The 21,414-nt window shown below is 51.8% G+C and overlaps 1 protein-coding gene across 3 annotated transcripts in view; it reads right to left on the minus strand.

The window, feature by feature from the left end:
• Kiaa1614 (KIAA1614 ortholog) overlaps positions 1–21,414 on the minus strand; it is a 32,790-nt gene that overhangs the window by 3,380 nt on the left and 7,996 nt on the right. For all 3 annotated transcript variants that reach the window (XM_042674550.1, XM_042674551.1, XM_042674552.1), the window contains exons 4-9: positions 15,022–15,165; positions 7,720–9,158; positions 5,875–6,031; positions 4,222–4,480; positions 2,401–2,486; positions 1,529–1,713 (exon numbers count right to left, since the gene is read on the minus strand). In XM_042674550.1, the coding sequence (XP_042530484.1) occupies positions 1,529–1,713; positions 2,401–2,486; positions 4,222–4,480; positions 5,875–6,031; positions 7,720–9,158; positions 15,022–15,165 (2,270 nt within the window). The remainder of the gene's footprint in view (positions 1–1,528; positions 1,714–2,400; positions 2,487–4,221; positions 4,481–5,874; positions 6,032–7,719; positions 9,159–15,021; positions 15,166–21,414) is intronic.

A 21,414-nucleotide genomic window follows, 5' to 3' on the forward strand; every position in this document is an offset into this window, starting at 1 on the left:
GTTGTGGGGCTTGAACTCGGGGCCTGGGCGCTGTCCCTCAGCTCTTCAGCTCAAGGCTAGCACTCTACCACTTGAGCCACAGCGCCACTTCTGGTTTTCTGGGTAGTTTATTGGAGATAAGAGTCTCACAGACTTTCCTGCCCGGGCTGGCTTTGAACCGTGATCCTCAGATCTCAGCCTTCTGAGTAGCTAGGATTACAGGCGTGAGCCACCGGCGCCTGGCAGAATGTCACCTTTCTTAGCTCAGCTCTAAGCCTGACCTCCATGAAGTTCCTCCAGCAGAACAAACTCATCGCTCCCGGGGCCTTTGCATTCGCTGTTCCCTCTACCTGGACCACTCTTCCCCATCTCCCATGACTCCTCCCTCCCTCCTTCCTTCTCCATCTCTGCTCAAATGTCACCTTGAAAAAGCCTGTTGACGCCTTTAGCCATACCTGCTTTATTTATATTTGCTTTTTTCATATTTTTTCCCTCTTTCATGTATGTATTGTATCATATATAAGGCAAATGTGTTGTAGGGATAGCCTAGCACCTTCGCCCTGAATGCCGCGGTAACCCCCAGTATCCACAACATGCACTTGGTGCTCAATATGTGTATTTGTTGAGATACTGAGCGACTGTACAGACTTGAGAACCCCTGTGGTGGTCTGCAAACCTGACAGCAAGGGGCTAATTCTAGGCTAAACAACCCTGGCCCAGGAGAACAAAGCATGGGACTAAGCCCCTAGGCCTGGTTGCATAGGCTCCAGAGTGAGTCTTTCTGTATCTTTTCTCCTTCTGCTGCCCTCTTTACTCCCCCAGCAAACCTGCCTACCTTCCCCACGCATCCTGACAGTGTCAGGCTTTCTTGCTCTCAGATGCATTCTGGACTATAACCTTGAATGAAGGCCAGGAACGTGAGATTGGCTGGTCAGGGCAGGAATGAGAACTGGCTAAGGTGCAGAATAAGGAGAGGAGCTAGCTCCTCTCCTCCCTCCCAGCGCCAAATCAAGGTAGCAGGTAGCTCAGCTAGAGGCCAGTTCCAGGAGCCATCTGAACACAACCTCCGGAGGAGGCAGGGCCGTGTACAGGCTGCACAGACAGGCAGGCAGGCACACTCGACATGCCCAGACAGACTGGAGCTGGAGGAAGGAACCCTTGCAACATCGACCACATCAAAGGGAAAGCTGAGAGGCAAGCACAGACAATTTCCCTCAGCTTCTCCCCGGAAAAGATGGCCTCCAAGATTCTGATTTCAAGATGTCATCCGTCAGCAGGAGGGCAGTGGAGTCCAACCTGCCAACTCTACCCTCCCCAGCCCTCACCTCCCACAGCTGCAGTTGCCTGGGGCAAAGTCCCGCTGCAGGTATGGGCTTCTGTGGTCTTGATACCTGGGGAAAACCCTGCTCCCTGGGGGTTGGGAGATGGGTGAGGGGAGAGGGCTAGTCCTGCAACTGAGAGGCGGTTCCACGGCTCAGCTGGGGACCAGAACAAACCAAGCACACCCCAGAGGCACTGCTGGGGTTTGCTGAGTAACGAGAGGGCCTACCTGAGTCCCGACGCCCATTCCCATAAGCCACGCAGAAGCCAAAGGTGCCCTCACGGGGGCGCTGCAGCTGCAACTGGTTCGTGCCATCTGGGAACACCTCTGCCACCCGGCCCACGGCGCGAACCAGGCTGGGGGCGCCCACATCCTCCACGCTGAGGGTGCGCCGGGGAGGGCCCTTGGCTGACCTGTGAGGGAACCAGAGAGAGACAGTGAGGATGCAGGGCTGGGCATCAGGATCTAGCCTTATCTTGGCTTTAAGATAATGAGGCTTCTCAGACTTAAGAGTCTGGTGCTAGAGGCTGGGTTTCCTCTGACAGCTAGCACAAAGAACATCCTGGAGTGCAGAGGGGTGCATCTGCCTGAGGCCTCTCTATTCCGCTACAGAGACAGCACTCTCTCCACCAAGAGTAGTATGCTCTCAATTTTTAGGTAGAGACTAGTAAGAGCTGAGGGAAACTCTAATGTCTTACAGCATTTCCATGAGGGAAGGGATGCTCTGAAACGGATCCTTAGAGAAAAGTAGCTAAGAGCACCTCTGCGAAGAGCTAAGGGCTCAAGGGACTATTGTGGGGAGATCTTAGGTCTTAATGTTGATTTCAAGATGTCCTCAGCCATCCAAAGGAGAGGACAGCAAGCCTGCCAGCTCTTCCCTCTCTGGCAACCTCACGCCTTCTCAGTGCTCACCTGCACGGGTAAGGGCAGCTCCTGTGCCATCTGTCTGTCCATACATGTGATTTACTGACAGAGAGGCCCAGGTAGCTTGCCTCACTTTCTCTTAAAGGGACTTGTTCAGGGCCATGATGGTGTAGTTGGCGTTATAGCTCTACTACTATTCTGAGTTTATTCCTCATGCAATTTGTGCCAACACTTACCTGCCAGGTGTGTTGGGGTCCCCTGGTTCCTCTACCAGGTAGACATTGGACCGGTCTCCCTTGCTGCCCAGCAGAGAATGGAGGTTCTGAAAAGAGACAGTGTTCTGATGTTTATGGGAGGGTGACACCTGGTGGTCAAGGTTCAGTATTGCAGGTGATAAGAGCCCCTTGGGAAGGGGTTGACAGGGAACTTATCCCAACCATGAACCTGAGGGCCCTCTAAGAAATCAAAGGCACAAGCTTTAGTCATCAAATCGGAGTGCTTGGCAGGGCTTACTACACGGGCCATCGAAAGTATCAGGTACTGGGGGTCTCACTTCCTAGTAGTCTATTACTGAGTGACACTTTCAGCCCCATTGTTCACTTTATTTTTAGGGTAGTGTCTCTCTCTCCTGGCCTGTGTAGGCTTCCTGTTGTTGCTGGAATCATAGGCATACCACGGTGTCTAGTTTCCCTTCCACTGGAGATGGAATTTCAGACTTTTCTGCCAGCACTGGCCTAGAACTGAGATTCTCCATATCTCAGGCTCCCATGTAGCTAGGATTACAAGCACAAACCACCAACTCCTCACTCTTAGCCTTTCTTGGGCTGGTGGCTTTCTGTCTGTTTACTTAGATTAAACTGCCCATAAGCTTCTGTGTGACACGAACAGTGTCACTTTCCTTGGTGTGTTCACGGTGAATGCATTTGAAGCTCTGATGGCAATAAACCAAGGTGCCACAGCTCAGACAATAGACAAATCTAAGTCCATGAGAAGACTGGCTCTCAAGGTGGTCTGAGTAAAGGCCTTTCTTCCTAGCTTGCCATCTGCAGCTGCTTCTTCACCTTCCACTCATTGGCTGTCAGCTATTATTGAACACCAGCCAGAGGGTGGGTACTATCCTTGGTAAAGGCGGGCACTGACTTTCACTGGGCCTGCATTCTACTCCCTCTGTAGCCTGAGAAATAAACAGCTCCTATACCCCAGGCCACAGTCACCTACCTCATTCTGCCCAGAGGAGGGGCCAAGGACAGAAGAAACACAGGACTTGGAAACTGCTGGAACAGAACAAGGTTTCCAGAGGCCTGGTTGAGTTGGTTGGTTGGGTTGCTAGGACTGGCATGGAGAGGGGGAGGGGAGAGGAAGAACTTTAGCTCCCAGCATTCACTTACTCACTCAGTGTGTACTGAGTGCACCTTGTACTGAATGTAGCTACTGTAAGAGGTGTTGGGAGTCTAACAATCTCATTCCAGTGAGGGAAGAGAGGTGAAGCACAGGGTGAGACCCCACCACTTAGCAGAGGTCGGAGGTGGAGAGGTGGGAGACACATTCAGGGCAAGATCCACTCTGGCAGTGAGATCCGATTGTGTAACGCCACGGAAGTCTACCAGAACTGGGGTTGAGAGTAATAGAGAGGGATGAGAAAGGAAAGCATAGATGACAGAGCCCTGGCAAACTAAGCAGTCTCCACTTGATTCTGAATGTACTAAACGACCAAGGACTGCCATCTAATAAGGATTCAGCCAGATTTACAGATCAGAGAGAATACTGCAGCAAGGATGCCAGCCAAATGTCACTAGAGTAACCTAGGTATAAAGTGATTTGTGTCTTGACTAAAAGAGTCACTATGACCATGGAGAGTGAGTGTGCTATGCATTCTCCAGGACTTGGCTGCGGTGGCAAAGTTGAGGGATGGGGGAGGATGAGCCCAGGCCCCCGGTCCTGGATCCGGGAGCCTGTCTCGTGGGTCAACTGTGGTCAGTACTGCCTCTCACCCTTTCTCCAATGGGCTACACCATTGCTGGCATCATGACCCCTAGCCTGGGGCCCCGAGGACTCACCAGATGCAAGGATTGTAATGACGGGACTCTCTTCACTTTAGGGGTGCCGGTGTGTGAAGCTGGGCCTGGCGCCATGGGCTGCAGCTGCTCCATACTGTAGCTACGAGATTTGCCCATCTTGGGCTGCGAAGTATGACCCAAGGCTGAGAAAAGTTTTTTCAGCCCCAGGGCAGAGACAATGCTGTTGCTTCTTTTCTTTTTCCCATCAGAAGGGGCAGCTGAGGGTGGCCTGGGCTCTGCTCTGGCCCCTGGTGGTGCTCTGTAACACAAGAATGGTCGTGAGGTGGCTGGAGACTGCCAGGAGGGAGGCAAGGGAAGACTGCATCCAGGGGGCCCCAGAGGAGCCAGTGCCAATGCCCTGGGGCAGAGGGGAGGCGAGAGATGCGGACTCCGCCAGGTGCTCTCCTCTAGGGAGCCTAACTCAGGCAAGTCCCTTCCATAGACACAGCCAGGAGGCCACTCATTCACCAGTCATTCAGTATTTCTCAAGAGCCTGCTGTACGTGGTGTCAAGGACAAACAAGGTTCTTGTTCTCAGCAGCTTATCAACAACACAGAGGAAAACCATCAGTGACTGGCATGTGGGGTGAAGCAGAGAATGACCAGGCATTTGTTGTAAATAATGACCAAGGAAGACCATCTTTTAACTGAGAGCCTAGTGACAAGCCGGAGCCAGGCTGGGAACCTGCAGGTGCAGGGTGCAGCCGATAATGCCTTGGCTAGAGCAGGAGGAGGCTGGGCCAAGCCACGGGGCCTTGGACACAGGAGGAAGAAGATGCACATGGGAGGCACAAGATGAGACCAGACAGGCAGGTAGAGGTGGGCCGATTGAATGGAATGCAGTCAACCACAGTACAAGGGCTTTAAATTCTACTCCGAGTGGAAAACTCATTGCAGGGTTTTATGCAGGAAAATGACATTATTTGGGTAAAGGTGACAGCATTTACTACTGAGCACCAAGAATGAAGACAGGGGGCAGCAGGAGAGTATAGATGGGGGATGATGACAGCAAATGAGAGCAGATGCTGGAGAGGATTTCCAGTGGGCTAGAGTGGGAGAGAGCAGCGGAAGCAGGTCTAGGGCCTGAGTACTGTGCGAACAGCAGCACTTTGGCTTTTGCTGGGAAGGAGACATGGGAGAAGCAGCTCTATAGCTTGTGCAGTTGATTCCAAGGGGAGATGTCCAGACAAACCTGGAGTTCTGGTGAGCACACAGGGCTGGAGGCCGTGGGCAATATCTGGTCACTGGGTGTGGTATATGGCAGGAGCGAGATGGCCCCGGCCAGAGCACTGGGCTCACTGAGGCTGAGGTCAGCTGAAGGAGTTCCATAGGGCAAAGCCTCAGATTCCCCACCACCCTCCAACCCTCACAGTGTCTCTCCGGGAATGCAACAGAGAAGAGAAACGGTCTTCTTGGGGTGATGGTTGTCCATTTCCAGGCCCAAAGTCAGGAGTAGGTCCTCCCAGTAGGAAATCTCCCTGGAGCACCCCGGGTGCTGGGACCAGTGGCTGAATAACCAGGCACATCAGATGCAAAGCACTAGGAAAGGGGTATCGGGGTACCAGGGCATTGTGTAGTAGCTCTTGGAGGAGGGTCCAGGGGACCTTTCCCCACCAGAGCCCTCTACTGTGGTCTGAGCTCTGCTGTCACTCACCCAGGTGGCACATGTCCTCCAGAACTGGGCTCCATCCTCTGCAGAACTCCTTCCAGTTCCTGACTAGATTCAGGCTCCTCTGGGGCTAGGGAGAGGGTGATGCCCATGGAGTTGACGGTGGCAACATCCGCTGAGCCTGGGGAGTCCCGGAGTCCTCCTGCAACAGCCACAGCATCCCTCCTGTGTCAGACTGACCATCTGCACAGGCCATGGTGGGGGAAAGGGACACTCTCAGACCCAGAAGCAGGAGAGTATCGGAATCTAGAGCAGGTGGGAGCCCCAAGAAGCAGTGGATGGTGGTGGGCGGCTCTCAAATGATCAAGGCTAAGGGCCCAGTCCTGACTGTCCTGCCCTCTACACTGAAAACCAATGACAGAGATGGGCTCTTGTGGGCTGCAGGAACCCCATCACCCAGCACTACACAGTGGACTGGTAAGTACTTAGGTTGATGGTATTGCTTGCAATATAAATCAAGCCCACCAGTATTAAGGGACAATCAGGAACAGAAGAAAATTTTGTGAGCCTGGACGAGGAAGCCAATATAGATTCTTCAGAGCTTTAACAACAGCCATGGCTTTGGGAGCACTTGTGTTGTATGCTAGATGATGAGCGAAAGCCCCTGCAGAGATGGCCTGCTGCATTCGTGTGGGGCAGGTGCCGTGAGGGTCCTTGCTTAGACAGGAAGAGATGGACTACGGAGGGAGGCAGCGACTCACCCCAGGCCTCACAGCTGAGGAGAGGAGTCTTACCTCTGTCCCAGGCCTCAACTGCCCATAATCACCTGGTGTCAGGATAGAAGCCCTCTGTAGGAAGTGCTTCAGGGCAAGCCCGCCCTCAGGCCCACTCAGGAATCATAGTTGAGCTTGGAGCAGGAGACCTCAGAAGCGGCCCTGTCTGCCCACGGCTTATGTGACCAGACAGTGTGAATGGGGCCGGGGCGGGGGGGGGGGGGGGGGGGGGAGGGGAATGGTAGTGCAGCATCCACATCCTTGCCAAGTCATTATGAGCTATCATTTCTGTCTTCTCCCCAACCCCCCCCCCCCCAGTTCCCAAGCCCAAACCTCAGCCCCAGGCAGTCAGAACCAAGGCCCATTAAGCAAGAATGTGTGTGTGGTGGGACAGCTATCTCTGTCTCCCGAGGTCACCTGAGATCACAGCAGTGGAAATCAGAGTCTGGATCTGCCAGTCCCTAGAATCTGCCCACAATCCACGGACCCTTTCCAAGGGAAAGAGCTTAGAAATATTTCACCCCATCAGCAGCTCTGTTTGCTGGAACCTTCCAGCAGCTAGCAAGGAGGGGATTCTGGTAGGGCCACAGAGCAGCCTTTAGAAGCTCTGCCTCTTTGCTCTCGGTTTAGCTACCAGAAAGTCTCAAGGGCAAAGTTGCTACTAAAGTAATTCACTTATGCCATTCCCCACAGAACCAGATACAGAGCCAGGCATGAAACCAGGTGCTCAGTCAATACTGAGAGAGTACGTGCATGGCACAAACCAAAGCTGTTGGAGGGGGAGGGCTCTAGCCATGTGATGATTGGGCACTTACAGCGGATCCTGGACTTGCTGCCTCTCCTGTTTTATAGGTGTCAAGTTCCCATAAAACCAGTCCTCTAGCAGCCAGTGAAGCTGGCATTTCCCTACACGGTTCAGTAGGAGGGTATCCAGCTCTCCCTACAGCCCTGCTGCTCCAGCGGGGAATCGGCTAATCTGCACCAGGCAGGCTGATGCTGCATCCTGTTTCCAGACCAGCCTCCCCTGGCTCCCTGACACTTGTCAGTGCTCTGAGGGTTCCTAGAGGCTGCTGGAAATGGTGTGTGGCTGTGGGCAAGGGCCAGTGGCAATCCTTACCATTAACACTGCTCTCCAGGGGCAGCTCTGGATCCCGGCTGCAGGGGCTCCTCTCCACCCTGCTCTTATGGACGGCTGTTCTCTGGGGCTCCTGCAGCCCCGGGGGAAGGTGGTTGTTGGTAGATGGGCCCGGCTGTGGGTGCCTGACCTGAGGTCCACAGGCCTGAGCCACAGTTCTTGGAGGAGACTGAGGCAGGGTGAGAGCCACAGGTTGTGCTTGGCCCCCTGGCTTGCGGGGTCCTGCCAGGGCTGACTTCCTGTGAGGCACAGGGCAGGTGGTTTTCCATAGAGGAGGAGGGGAGAGGGAAGCAGACAGCTGCTGGGCAGGCCGTGGGGCAGAGGGCTCTGTCCGGCTGTGTGGCAGGGAAGGAGCACAGGCAATCTCCAGAGGTTTGTGGCTGTCTATAACTTGGTCTGGCCTGCCCAGCCCTGAGGGCCCAGTGTTCGTGGCAAGTGTTCTTGTGGCACAGGCTGTCTTGCATGGAGTACAGTCCACAGCGTGAGTTCGGTGACTTCCAAGCTCCAGTTTAGGAGGCCTCTGGGACCCTGGGGGGGCCCTCTGAGGTTCCAGGACAGGGGGCTTAGGAACAGCATCTTCTCTCCGAAACTCAGTCCCCTTGGGAGTGTGAGCTCTGTCCCCTTTCACCTCATCTCCCCTCTCCACATCAGCAACCCCAGGCAGGTGAGGCTGGGCCTGAAGGGCCCAGGGCTGCTCCATCTTCACCCTCCTGGACCACCGGTGACCTCCTTGAGGCCGCTGCCCAGGGCTGTTCCCTCGGGTCAGCACACCTGTCCTGCTGGGCTGAGAGGTCCCAACCTCCTTGCTGTCCAGGGCAGCATCTGCGTCCTCAGGGCAGGTGGCAGTGTCCCCAATGTGTGTTTCCCGGATCCGTTCTGTGTGGAGCCCCGGCTGGGCAGGGAGGAATGGGAATGGGGAGTTCAGGCCATGGGAATTATGGGGCTCTGGCAGTAGCCCCTCCACCCCATCAGCAACCTGGAACCCCTGGGGTTTCCTCAAGTTGGAGGTCGCCTTCTCCTCAGCCGGGCGACCCTCCTGAAGACAGCTGCCACAGGCCGGGCACTTTCTATCACTGTCCCATGCGGGCGGTGGCACTGAGTGCTCACTGACATCCAGACGGCTCTCACTCAAGTCCCGGCGGATGTAGTGGGTGAGGTCAGGCTTGGAGCGCAGGGGTCCCTGGCCCACCTTCCGCAGCACCGTGCTCAGCACCCACCGCTGGCGCTGCTGCAGCCGCTCCAGATAGCGGACCTCGGCTTCACCGGCAGACTCGTCCTCAAATCGGACATGCGACACCAGGCTGTCCGGCTTGGGCCCCTGTCCGCTGGAGGTCCCGCCGGAGCAGTCACTCACGGTCCCATTCTGGAGGCTGTCACTACAGGTCATCCTGGGGTCCTGGGCCGGGTTTCTTGGCTCATCTCTGAAGAAGAGACAGGAGAGACATGCAGAAGGATGAGGAGCAGGTGAGCCCTCTCCCGAGACCCACCCTGCCCTGTCCTCCCCATTCTGGGACCCACTCTCTCAGGGTGCTCTGTGGCAGCCTCAGCCCACAGTCAGGTCCTTGGGGAGCCAAGTGGTAAAGCCCACCCCAATCCTCAGACTCAGAGAAACAAACACGGTCTACAGTGTGGGCTTCCCTGTGCTACCCGGCTCAGCCTGCTATGATCAAACACTGCTGAATTCAGGAGTGGACAGAAGGAAGACACCAAAGACCTTACATTATGAGGGGTATATGCTGTGCTGCATGTTGTGTGCAAATGATATGAGTGATATGTGCATGTGTGCATATGTGGTATCTGACGTGAGAGATATGTGATTTATGTGTATATTGCGTGTATTATGTGTGTGATGTGTGGGGTAGGGTGTATGCTGTTGTGTGTGGTATATGATGTGTGCTGTGTGTGTTGTGTGTAGTGTGTGTAGCATGTGTGGTACGTGGGGTGTTAGAAGTGATCAGAACATTAGACATTTCTGGACATAAGTACAATCAGCTCTCTCCGTGGATACCACATCTGTGGATTCAACCAACAGTGTAGTGAAAATATCTGAGAAAGAAACTGCATCTGTACTGACCATGTTGGCTTCATTCTTGCTATTCTTCCCTAAACAGCACCATACAGTAACTACTACATGGCATTTACATGGTATCAGGTAGTTCAACCACACTTGTGGTAATTTAACTCATACAGGAAGATGTGCACAGTTCATATGTAAATACTACACCCTGATTGGGGTTTGAGCATTCATGGATCTTGGTGTCTCCACTGGGCTGGGTGAGCCTTGAAGTCAGGGTTTCTGGGTATTCCATCCAGAATTCCTAATTACCTTACTTGGACAGAATTCAGACTGAAGGACCCTTGGCAGTCACCTTTGGACTTGGAGAGAGAGGAAGAGAGAGAGAGAGAGAGAGAGGCCATATGAGAGAATAATCCCATTATATACCCCAGTCTGCCTTCAAACTTGGAATCTTCTGTCTTTGCCTCTAAAGTGCTGAGATTATAGGCATATACAACCATGCCTAGCTTTGAACTCTGAGTCCTAACTGGTCCAACCTCCACCACCATCACCCTTTATCCATATACAACCTAACACACATTCTCATCCTGCCTCTGGCTATAATGGCATTGTTGTGCTGGGAAACTTCACATCCACCATTAGCTTTGGCTCAGGGACATACAAGTCCTCCTTGGCTCCAGAAGCCCCCTCCCACTCACAAACCATACACCAGAATTTGGAGCAGGACCCTACTTCACTCCTTTTCTTCCAGCAACCTCTCCACCAATCTACCAGGAAATGTTTGGGATGCACGTTTCCCTCATTTATCTACCTGCCTCCAGTCTGTGGGTTCTCCTGGGACCCAGCTAGCTTCCCCCTTCCCTGCAAGAGGGCACAGTATTGCAGTGATGGGTTTTGAGGTGAGAAACAGGCCCTGCACATGCCTCTCAGCTGTTTTTCCTTACCCGACACGACACGCACGCACTCATAGGCCTCCAGGCTTCTGACCCCCTCCATCCCTTTTATGGTAGCCCTTGGGTCACCATTTCCTGAAATCTTCCTTTATAACCTGCCTGCCTTTAATACCTCTTTATTAAAACTTACCTGCCATGTATGGATAATTTTATGTATCAACTTGGTCAGGCTATACTACCCACGCAAATGAAATGTTATTCAGGATGTTTCTGTACAGGTGTTATTTCTAGACAAGAATTAACATTTAAGTGGGTGGAGTCTGAATAAAGCAGACCACGCTCCATAATGTAGTAACTCCATAATGTAGTAATCCTCATCCTATCAGTTGAAGGCCTTAGGAGAATGAAGACTGACACCATTGAGCAGAATGGAATTCTGCCAGCAGATGTGTTTGGACTTGAACTCTTCCTTGAGCCTTCTGACTTACACTGCAGGGTTTGGATGTGCCACATCCCAAGTGTGTGAGCCAATTTCTTAAAATAAAACTCTACACGTCCTGTTGATTGTGTGTGGATTTTGTGTGTCGGTTTCCCTGGACACCCTAACTAATGTCCTACAACCGTGCCTCCCTCCTCTGAACTCCTGCACCGTGCATCTGCCATCATAGACTCAGAAGATGTTAGGGCTGAGGGGCCACTCGGAAGTAGTCACTATGCCCCCTACTGAGAAGAGGCACTCTTCAAGCAGAAGCTTAGGACACTGTCACCAGCCAGGATCAACCAACAACAGCCCAATGGAAGTTCTGTACATGACTCAGAAGTCCAGCTGGAGGGTTATGTGATAAGAAAAGAAAAAAAAAACAATCTGGTTTTAAAATGGTAACAGAATCCAGGTTCCATGAGCTGCAGCAGTGCCCTTAACAAGATGGTGAATGGAGCCATCCCAGAACCCACTCCAAAGGGAGAAATAACAATTTGTTCTAAAAGTAGAAGGGAAGCTAAGCATGTTTGGTGTCTTCAACCCAGTAACTCACACCCTAAGCACCTTCCCCTCCCACCAGCAGTGTTAGCAAGAGTGGAAGAGAGTAGGAGGGACTTTGCGGCATATGCCGAGTGTGGGAGGCAGCTAAGGCGCCCACAGCTCAGGACTGCTGAGCTTCTCAAGAGAGGCCTAGCAGGGCTCCAGTAGCCGCCCCTGGAGGACAGATTCTTCTCTGAATCAGGGCCCTTTCTATAGCCCTGAAGTTGCATGGCCTTCATCAGGAGCCTCCTTTCTAAAGCCTCTCTTTGCACAACAAGGCTGTGATGTGCATGAGCTCTGCCATCTCACACAGCCACTAGCCACACACTACAGTATCGCTTACTGACACTCTCCCAGGCTTATCCTGCTGATAGGCGTTGCCCTGGGGAGATTGGGAGTGCTAATCTGAGTGTGCTTGTCCCCCAGATGGCAAAATCTCACACTTGTAGGAGCTGCTTGGTTCCTAATGTTTATTTGTGATTTGCTTCCAGAAAGCATAGCTACCTCTACCTCTACCTGTATTCCGGCTTGCCCAGCTGCTTCCAAGGAAAAAGAGGGCCTTCCAGAGCCTGCTCTAGTGCCCCTCCTCTTCCCTCCTCTCTCTCCAAGCTGCTCTTTGGAAGGCATGGTGCGCCAGGGATGGGGTAGAGGCTCTTGCATTGAGCAGAGAGGCCTCGGGCCTGCATGACATCACCATACTAACTCTGCCTGGCTCTCCAGGGTGATTTGATGGGGCATAACCTTTAGAGGCAGCTGCAGCAAGCCATCTGGTGTGAATTTTTCAGCTATACTCTCTGAGGATTCACTGGGGCTGCCAAGTCATAGTAATTCTTTTCTGGACACAGCAGCTGTTAAAGTGGGTCACCTTGCATTTCTACAGCATTTCTACAGGCAGGAAGAAAGGAACCTATTTTACCATAGTGACTGGGGTAGTGGTGAGCTGCTGGACTGATTTGGAGGAGAGAGGGAGCCTGGGAGGACACTGACACAAAGAAGTCTGTTTTGTAGATGGTCTTTATGTGTGGCTCCTCAGTCAGTCTCATAGCTATGGAAAGTGGGGGCAGGAGAGTTCCTTGGAAGTCTGAGGCTTCTAGCCATGCATATGTGAAGCAGAGCAGTCCAGATGCCTCAAGGAAGCCATGCCATTCCAAGCCAGTTCCTTCTGTCCAGAAAGAGGAATAAAAGGAGAATAAAAAGAGAAAATAAAAGGATTTAGGGTCTCCCCAGTCCCCGTCCTAGGGGTTACAGTAACAACTAACATAGGCCTCTGTTCACAATGGAGTCATGTCAAGGGTTAAATACAAGTCCCTAGCCTTTAATGAGTAGGCTTAGGGCTGGGAGTAGTGGTACATGTCTGTAATCCCAGCCACTTGGCAGAAAGAGGTACACAAATCACAGACTGAGCCCAACCCTGGAAAAGCACAAAATCCTTTCTGAAAAAGCAAACAAACAAACAAAAAAAACAAACAACTGAAAATAAAGCTGGGGCCCTGGCTTGAATGGCAGAGTAGTTGCCTACCACGCACAAGACCCTGGTTCAAAAAAAGGCTCAGGATCTCCAATAAAAGAGCATATGATCCAGTTTTACTAGGAGTCCCACCTCCAGTGCCATATAGTGATGGAGACAGGCAGATCCAGCAGGCTTACTGTGCCTGAGAGCCACAGGCCTTGCTAGCTACAGAGGTATTCCTGTTCAGGCCTGGAAAGATCTGGAATGGTCCATCAGCCTCATCTCAGGCCCAGAAGTGTGAGCTGGAGCTGGCTGTGGGTGCTAGAGAACTCTTTAGTGGCTCTTTGAGTGTGCACAGACGGGGCAGGTGATGAGGGTAGGGTGTGTGCTCAAGGGCAGTCATGTGATATGCTGGTCTGAGGCTCTTGAACCTGTTCTCTGTCTCTTCATCCCTGATGAAGCCTTGTGGTTCCAGCATCATGCAAGTAGGGCAATACTCAACTCTCCATTTCTGATGTTACTTGTGGAGCCTGACTCCAAGGGCCTGGTGGGTATCTCCAGTAGCTGCTCCAAAGCTCCAAAGCTGGGCAAGCTCCAAAGCCTGTCCCTCACTTGGGCATCATCCTTTGGCCAGGGCTCCACTGGACACCCAGAAGCAAGTTGGAACCCTGGGCTCTGTTCTGGATGCCTCTGTTCCTCATGCTCCCCCATAGATAGATAAAGAAATGTTGCGTAACTAGACCTGACAGTACTACAACACTCATGATATGCCTCGTGCTGTTCTAAGTACCTTTCAGGGGCCGGGAAGGTGGCTCAGTGGTAGAGCGCTTGCCTTGCATGCATGAGGCCCTGGGTTCGATTCCTCAGCACCACATAAGAAAAAGAAAAAAGCCGGAAGTGGCGCTGTGGCTCAAGTGGTAGAGCGCTAGCCTTGAGCTGAAGAGCTGAGGGACAGTGCCCAGGACCAGAGTTCAGGCCCCACAACCGGACCCCCCCCCAAAAAAAGGAAGAAAATCGTACTAAGTACCTTTCATAGGTTATATAAACATCATGAAAACCCTATTATAGTCCGCATTCTGTGGATAAGGAAAAGGGGGCACAAAGACTTCTGGAAGACACACAGCTAATGAGATGCACAGCCTGGCTCCAGGTCTCAGTCCTTCTTGGCTACTTGGTGGCTAGTTTGTTCCTGGTTTGGGGACTCTCTGAGAAGTCCCCATACCCTCCTTCTTGTACCTCCCACCAGGACATGACAACAGCCTCTTCCCACTCGTCTCCTGGATTCAATGCATCCAGCAGCCAGAACAGCTCTACTGCAATGCAGATGTGATTATGCAGTCAAGCTATCTCCTGGTAAGTCTTCCCAACTATTACAGGAGACATCTAAGTTGTCCAGCAGGCCTGGAGGCTGCCATGAGCTCCAGCCTCCATCTCATCCTGTGATGCTGCTTCTCCTGGCTTTCATCCCTAGGATGCTCACTGCCTCCAGGTGCCCATGAATATGTACATGTTTTTCAAGCCCCAACTGTGAAGCCACCTCCTTTTGGGAGCTCTACCTGTCCTTTCCAGGCAGAGGTATAGCTTTCCAGGCAGGGTCTTTCCCTCCTACAACATAGCCTACAGAACTGAATATTTATCTTCCTAGAGACTATGATCTCTATGCCCCCAAGGAACTCAGATCATGTTTCCTCTTTGTATCTCAATTCCCAACACCTAATGGTTCCCTTTGTAAAGGGGTGTTGACTGATTAAATGATCACAGCACAAGTGCTTGACATGGAAAACATATAGACACAGAAGGAAGGAGGGAATAGAGGCATTTGGGTTAGATTTCACCTATTTCCTGCTACTGACCCTTCCCTTCCCTGGCCCTCCCAGGCCTTTCTGGCTCAGGCCCCACTCACCGGATGCCCTGAGCAATGGTGGGCACAATATCATGGCTGGCACGGAGGGGCCGGGTCCTGGCCTTCATGCGGGCGTGCTGCAGCAGATGCTTGGCTTCCTCATGCTTGGCACTCAGCATGGGCTCCGGCTTGGAACCAAAGGTCCTGCAGGGTGGCACACAGGCCAGGGAGGGAGGGGAAAGGATTAGAAGAAAATAACATGGATTAGAAGGCTTTAACAGTGTAAGGCACGGGCTACGCCAGGAAAAGCCCTGCGTGTGCAGCCTTCCCCCTCCGGCTCCTCCTCCAGAGGGTCCCTGAATGGGGCTTGGGGCCTGGAGAATGGCCCTAATAGGGGTCAGGGAAGTTTGGTCCTGCTTGAGGGACTAGAGGGAGACCCCAGGAGGATCTAGAGAGGATAAAGGAGTCTCTAGATTATTCTATTGTTCCTTCCCTGGGCAGATAGTAGAAGTTATCTGGGAGTAGGAGGAAGGGAAGGGCCTGGGGTTGTGGGGCTGGGCCTGTGCCCAGACAGATGGTCTTTCATTGTAGACCTCCCTGCCTCCTTCTGTCTCTCGGCACCCACAATCCCACACAAGCAACACACTGCCACCCCTGGCTCCCACTGCAGAAGGAATCTGGGAGCTGCCCGTCAAACTTCCCATCTTTTGGGGGAGTGACATTTTTATAAATCCTGGTGCTTTCTTGCCTGAGTCCCCATCCAAACCTGTCAGGCATCAGCTCAAGGCTCACAGGCTCGGCACTGAGAGAAATGAAGCTGGACCCAAACCAAGTGAGCAAATGGCTCGATTTTCATAATAATAAGGGTCCTCTAGCAACCCCAACAGATGCACCGCCTCCCTGGCCAGTCCAGAGCTGCAGAAATGACAGTACCCCTTTCCAAAGCTGTCTTCCAGACAGTGACACACCACCTGCACTGGGCTACAGCAATAACGGCAGCCCACACCTCCCTCTAATGGGCAGTGCTCTCTGTGGAGCTTGCTCTCCCTGGCCAGGCTGGCCAAGGGCAGGTGTTCGCTTCGCTTGACAGATGAGGGTGTCCAGTGCTGAGAGGAATGTTGGCACATTGCTCAAGGTCGAACATCAATTGAGAGCACAGCAGAGCAGAGCAGATAACAGCCAGCCCTGCTGCCTCCAGCATCACCCCCATGGCCGCTCCTCTTCCTCCCTGCCTCCCAGGGCAGTCAGAAGATGTCTGTGGCTGAGGTCAGACACACTCTTTGCTGTAACTGTCATCTAAGCTGGGCTGCCTCCACAGAAGGGCCCCTAGAAAAATCAGGTATCGCAGACTCAACACAGCCTGGATCTCAGACCTGTGACCTCCATGATAACAAGTCACTCCATATTCCCTGTGGGAGAAAGGGCCTTGCAGGACCATAAAATAAAGTACCAGGAAGTTTCCTGCTGCCAGAGATAGATGTCAGGAGATAAGGGCACAACTTAGGCCTCCAGGGACAAGGGCTCCTTGAGACATCCTTGGACCAGCTCTGGACAGGCAATTTTCTTTTTTATTTTCTTCTCATCATTTGCATCAAGCTGTGCTTTGTGCCAGAGAGGGAAAGGCTGCTAGCATAAAGGCACCATCTGTGCCTGCACACCCTGGCAGGGCCAGGCCTGGCTGTGGAAGAAAGAGGGCTTCGTGAGGTGATGCAAAAGTGCATCTCCAGGCCCCACTGCTGCTGCCCCTCCCCCCTTCCTGGCCTCGTTGGCAGGAGAGGGTCCCCCACTTCCCCCACCCCACAGCTTCCAGAGCAGGCTGCTCCTTCAAGAAGGCAGAGAACAGCTGTGCTCCCTGGGGCTCCTGCTCCAACAGCAGAGATAATGAGGTTACCAGCCCGGAGAGGTGGCCCTGCAGCCGCGGGCCTCTGGCGGCTCGCCCTCACATTCAGAACCTTCCGGTGACAGCTGTGCTTCCCTGGCTGTCGGAGGGCATTTGTCACAAGGTCTGGTGGGCAGGCAGGAGGGCCCCTGGGCAGCTGGCCCGATGCTGCCACAATCAGCCCTGCCCCAGGTTTTTAAGCCATTTTGCAGCTTTGCTGCTTCCTTTCCATTCCTTCTACTTAGAGCAGTTTTTTGTTTTTTGCTTTTTTTGTTTTGTTTTTTAATTTCTCATCAGCTTCCCTGCTTCAGTTTCTGGCAGACAAAGCTGGTTTCTCCACTGATTCGAAAAGCAGGGTTTTTAAGTGCCTGGAGGCATCCATGTGGTAACACGCTGAGCCGGAGGATGGTGGCAGTCCCTTTCACAGACTGCAGACAAGGCCAGCAGAGCACAACTCTAGTCATTGTGGCTCTGTGGGGAGTTTGGGGAGGGGTGTAATTCTTCCAGGAAGCAAGCGGATGTAGTGTCATGGGATGCTGAGCCTGTACTGCCTACTTTCCATCTGAGGGAGACTTTCCAGTCCAATCTGGCCCTGGCCTCTGCCAAGGACATAAAGCCCCAGATCTAGTCCCTACCTATCCCAGATTACAATCCCACAATTCTAGCTTTCACAATTCCTCTGGAAATTTCCTGGCAGAGGTGGAACAGTCACTGAACCATCAGACAAAGGCAATTCCTACCTAAGAACAGACAATACCTACGACTATCCTGAAATCCTGCACTTCGGGGGCTCATTTGTTCAGTGGGTGGGTAGCTCAGTGCTTTGCCTTCCCAGGCTTCCGTTTCCCCATCTGTAAGAATGGGGCTTGGAAAAGGGAGAGGACTCACACTTCCATCCTGCCAGTCTGGGTTTTTGGCCAGACAGCCTTTGGTGAGGGGTGAGAGGACTCAGAGGTTCCTACCTTGGGAGTTCACACCACTCAAGTCTGGCTCTCGTGGGGTTGCAAATCCTACAAAGAGCTAATTGTTAAGGGAAACTAGAGGGCTAATAGCATGTACTAACCATTCCCTCTGCCTACCAGCCACCCGTATCCTAAGGACAAAGGGCAGAGGGTGTCTCCTCCCTCTCTGGTCTCTCCATCAGTTCCTGGAGAGGAATAGGCTTCGTTTTGACTTCATTTCCCCTCACAGCCAAGCAGGTCAGGAGAACCATCATCCTTCTCCTAGCTAGGGAGGTCAAGAGGACACAGCGAACTTTTCTGCAGCCATCATAATCCTGGATTAAAGCAATGAGCTCCAGCAACTCTGAGTTTAACTCTTGCATCTCAGGTACATTAACTAGGAAATAGGGAATAGGAGATAGGTCCTTCCACATTCCAGTATGCAGACAATAAAGGGAAAATATATAGTATACAGAACACATTTGGACCTCTTTCCTTAGTATTTGTCTCTTTTCTGCATATTTGAAAGCTATATCTTTATTTATTTATTGTGATTATTAAATAGTTGTATAAAGGGGTTACAATTCCATAAGTCAACTTATGAGTACAACGTGGAAGCTGTATATTTAAAAGGACAAAGTTGCTGGGTGCTAGTGGCTTGCACCTGTAATTCTAGCTACTCAGGAGGGTGAGATCTGAGGATCGCGGCTCAAAGCCAGCCTAGGCTGGAAAGTCTGTGAGACTCTTATCTCCAGTTAACTAACTTCCAGAAAACCAGAAGTGGAGCTGTGGCTCAAAGTGGTAGAGTGCTATCCTTGAGCAGAAAAAGCTTAGGGACAGTGTCCAGGCCCTGAGTTCAAGCCCCATGACTGACAAAAATAAAAAAATAAAGAGAAAGACAAACAAGAGGATGAAGTCCTACTGTGTGCAGTTTCCTGAGGGAAGGAAGCTGTGCCAGTAGCGGGTCGTGGACTTGGGCTCACTACAGTGTTTCCTTCCTGCACCTTCTTCGCAGACAGTGTCCTGCAGACACTGGCAGGATAAAGCCCAGAGAGGTGCTTCAGAGACAGCTGCCTGAGTTCTAATCCCTGGGTGGTCACTTCCTAGCTGTGTTGTGCTGGCAGGTGACCACTTGAAGATTAAGCCTCAGTTTCTTCACCTGCTAAATAAAGGCTGAGTTGTTAAGGTGAGTGAGACGATACCCTTAAAGGGCTTAGCATAGTATTAGGTACTTTTTTTGTGTGTGTGGGGGGGGGGGGGGTCCAGTCGTGGGGCCTGAACTCTGGGCCTGCGTGCTGTCCCTCAGCTCTTCAGCTCAAGGCTAGCACTCTACCACTTGAGCCACAATGCCACTTCTGGCTTTTTTCTTTTTGCTTATGTGGTGCTGAGGAATCGAACCCAGGGCCTCAGGCATGTAAGGCAAGTGCTCTACCACTGAGCCACCTTCCCAGCCCAGCATTAGGTACTTTTTAGGATTCTATACATGCTAGCATTTTAAATTATCATCAGTACTTTTTTTTAAAACCAGTGCTCTGTACATCATCCTTATCCTGTTAGAGCAAAGGAGTTCCTGCACATGAACTACAATCACTCAAATGACTAGACCATTATGTTGTCTGCAAGAAAGGCATGTCTGGAAGTGACAAACCATTCTGTCCAGCTAAAGAAAGCTTGCTTGCTAGGCTCTCTGGAAAAGAGATCCTTTTCAAAGCCTTCATGGAAAAGTCTCCATGGAAAAGATGACTTCCACAGAACAGGGAAGGGAGCAGGCCAGCTGGTAGCAGAGGGAAACTGATGCCCAATTGTAAACAGACCCTTCTCTTCCTGAAGAAGGAAGAATGCTCCCTTAGAAAGGGCTGCCAGTAGGCTCTAGCATTTAACACTAGGTCTAGGTTCTTCTAAGGAAAGCAGAACAGCTCTATCTCACCTTCCTAAAGAAGGCTGATCCTTGCTTAATATCAGAGCTCAGTGTGAGATGTACTGGTGATGGGTGGTAGCGGGTATCTAGGTGAGGGTGGCAGAGGCCTGCTCAGCTCTGGAGGGGCAGGAGGAAGACTTTTCTTGGATTTCAGCCTAGTGGGGCCAGGTGAATAGCCTCAGGTAAATTTCCTTTCTTGAGTTCCCTGATTGGGAAAGATTGGATGATGATTACATATACATACGTGGTTTGAACGTGAGTGTGGTGGGGATGTGGCATAGGACATCTGAATGTTCCAAGTGGCAATGACTTTGTGTAGGGCTCAGGGTTAGCTTCCTCTTCTCTAAGGCTCAAGACACTAGACGTTATAAGAGCAAGTGAAGGCTAAATGGGATGTTTTTCCAGGCAAGGTTACCGAGGTTTTCATTGTGGCTGCATAAAGAAAGGCTGTAGCAGGGCAGGCTGGGGCAGGTGGGAGCAGCAGGGCAAGCAGGGCTCAGCTACTCTTGTTTCAGTGATCTCTCTCACCCGGGGAATCTTAGAGCAGGCCAGGAGTGTTTCTGCTCATGTCCCCTGACGCTAGATAATACCAGAAGATTCAGAACCTAACCAGTGACACAGAATGGTCTCCAACCCCCATCACCTGACTCCTTGACACCATGGTAGCCCCCATTCCAGGAAATAAGATAACCCTGCAATGGGGAGGCTCAGCGAAGAAGGAAGACCATGTGAATGTAAAACATTTTCAGGTGTAGATTCAAACTTAACTCCCAGTATTTTCCATAAGTGGCCCCAGCCCACCTTCCACTCTGTATTCTATAGGAGTATGCCTATTATTTGTCCACAGCTCTCCCAAGCACGTGGGCAGCCCTCCTCACTCATCTGGAATGTCCTGTCTTGCTTCCACTCAGACCCTCACAAGCCCACACAGGCCCCAGACCTAGGTTCACCCTCACCAGCTCCTTCCTGCTTTCCTGTGCCAGACAATTTCTCAGCTCTTGTTCCATGACCTGCACAATTCCTCCTCCAGAAAGTCAAGAAGAAGAGCTAGCTATATTGGAACAGCCCCCACTGTGGCCTGGCTAGCAGTGGGAATTTACATCAAAATTTCCATCTAAAATTACACTCACATCTGTACCCAGGGCTAGGCTCACATAGGAGCTCCAATTTGTTATTGTGATGTAACTGAGATGCATTGGGTCTCTTTCTCCTCCTCCTCCCTGCTTCAGGACACACAGCTCCTAAAACCCTTGGACTCTGTAGAGTGATCTGCAAGTCTTTCATATGCTAGTAAAATGGTGGGGTTAGATAGGCTCTGGATGGGTCTGATCCCAACTAAGATAGAAGTAGAAAGTTTAAACTTTCAGTCCACTCCATTCTCCTAAGAGGTAAACGGGAATGAAGGGTGAGCTACCGGCCAATGGGAAACGTGCATAGACAGGAAGAGCTTCTAGATAGCTGAGAACATGGAGGTTCCTAGAATAAATATGCCCAGAAAGGAGATGAAAGGTGGCACCTTTTCCATGACATCAACCTTGCCCTGTGCAACTATCTCTTCCAAGGGTTGTCCTCAGTAATAGCCTTTATAATAAAGAAGTAAACTAAAATCTTTCCTTGAGTTCTGTGAGCTGTCTTAGCAAATTAATCAAATCCAAGGAAGGAATGGTGTAAGCCCTGACTGATAGCCAGTTGGTCAGAAGCATGGGCCATCCCTT

This window comes from Dipodomys spectabilis, unplaced genomic scaffold, assembly GCF_019054845.1.
Source record: "Dipodomys spectabilis isolate Male_0828 unplaced genomic scaffold, ASM1905484v1 ptg000019l, whole genome shotgun sequence".
Classification (NCBI taxonomy): domain Eukaryota; kingdom Metazoa; phylum Chordata; class Mammalia; order Rodentia; family Heteromyidae; genus Dipodomys; species Dipodomys spectabilis.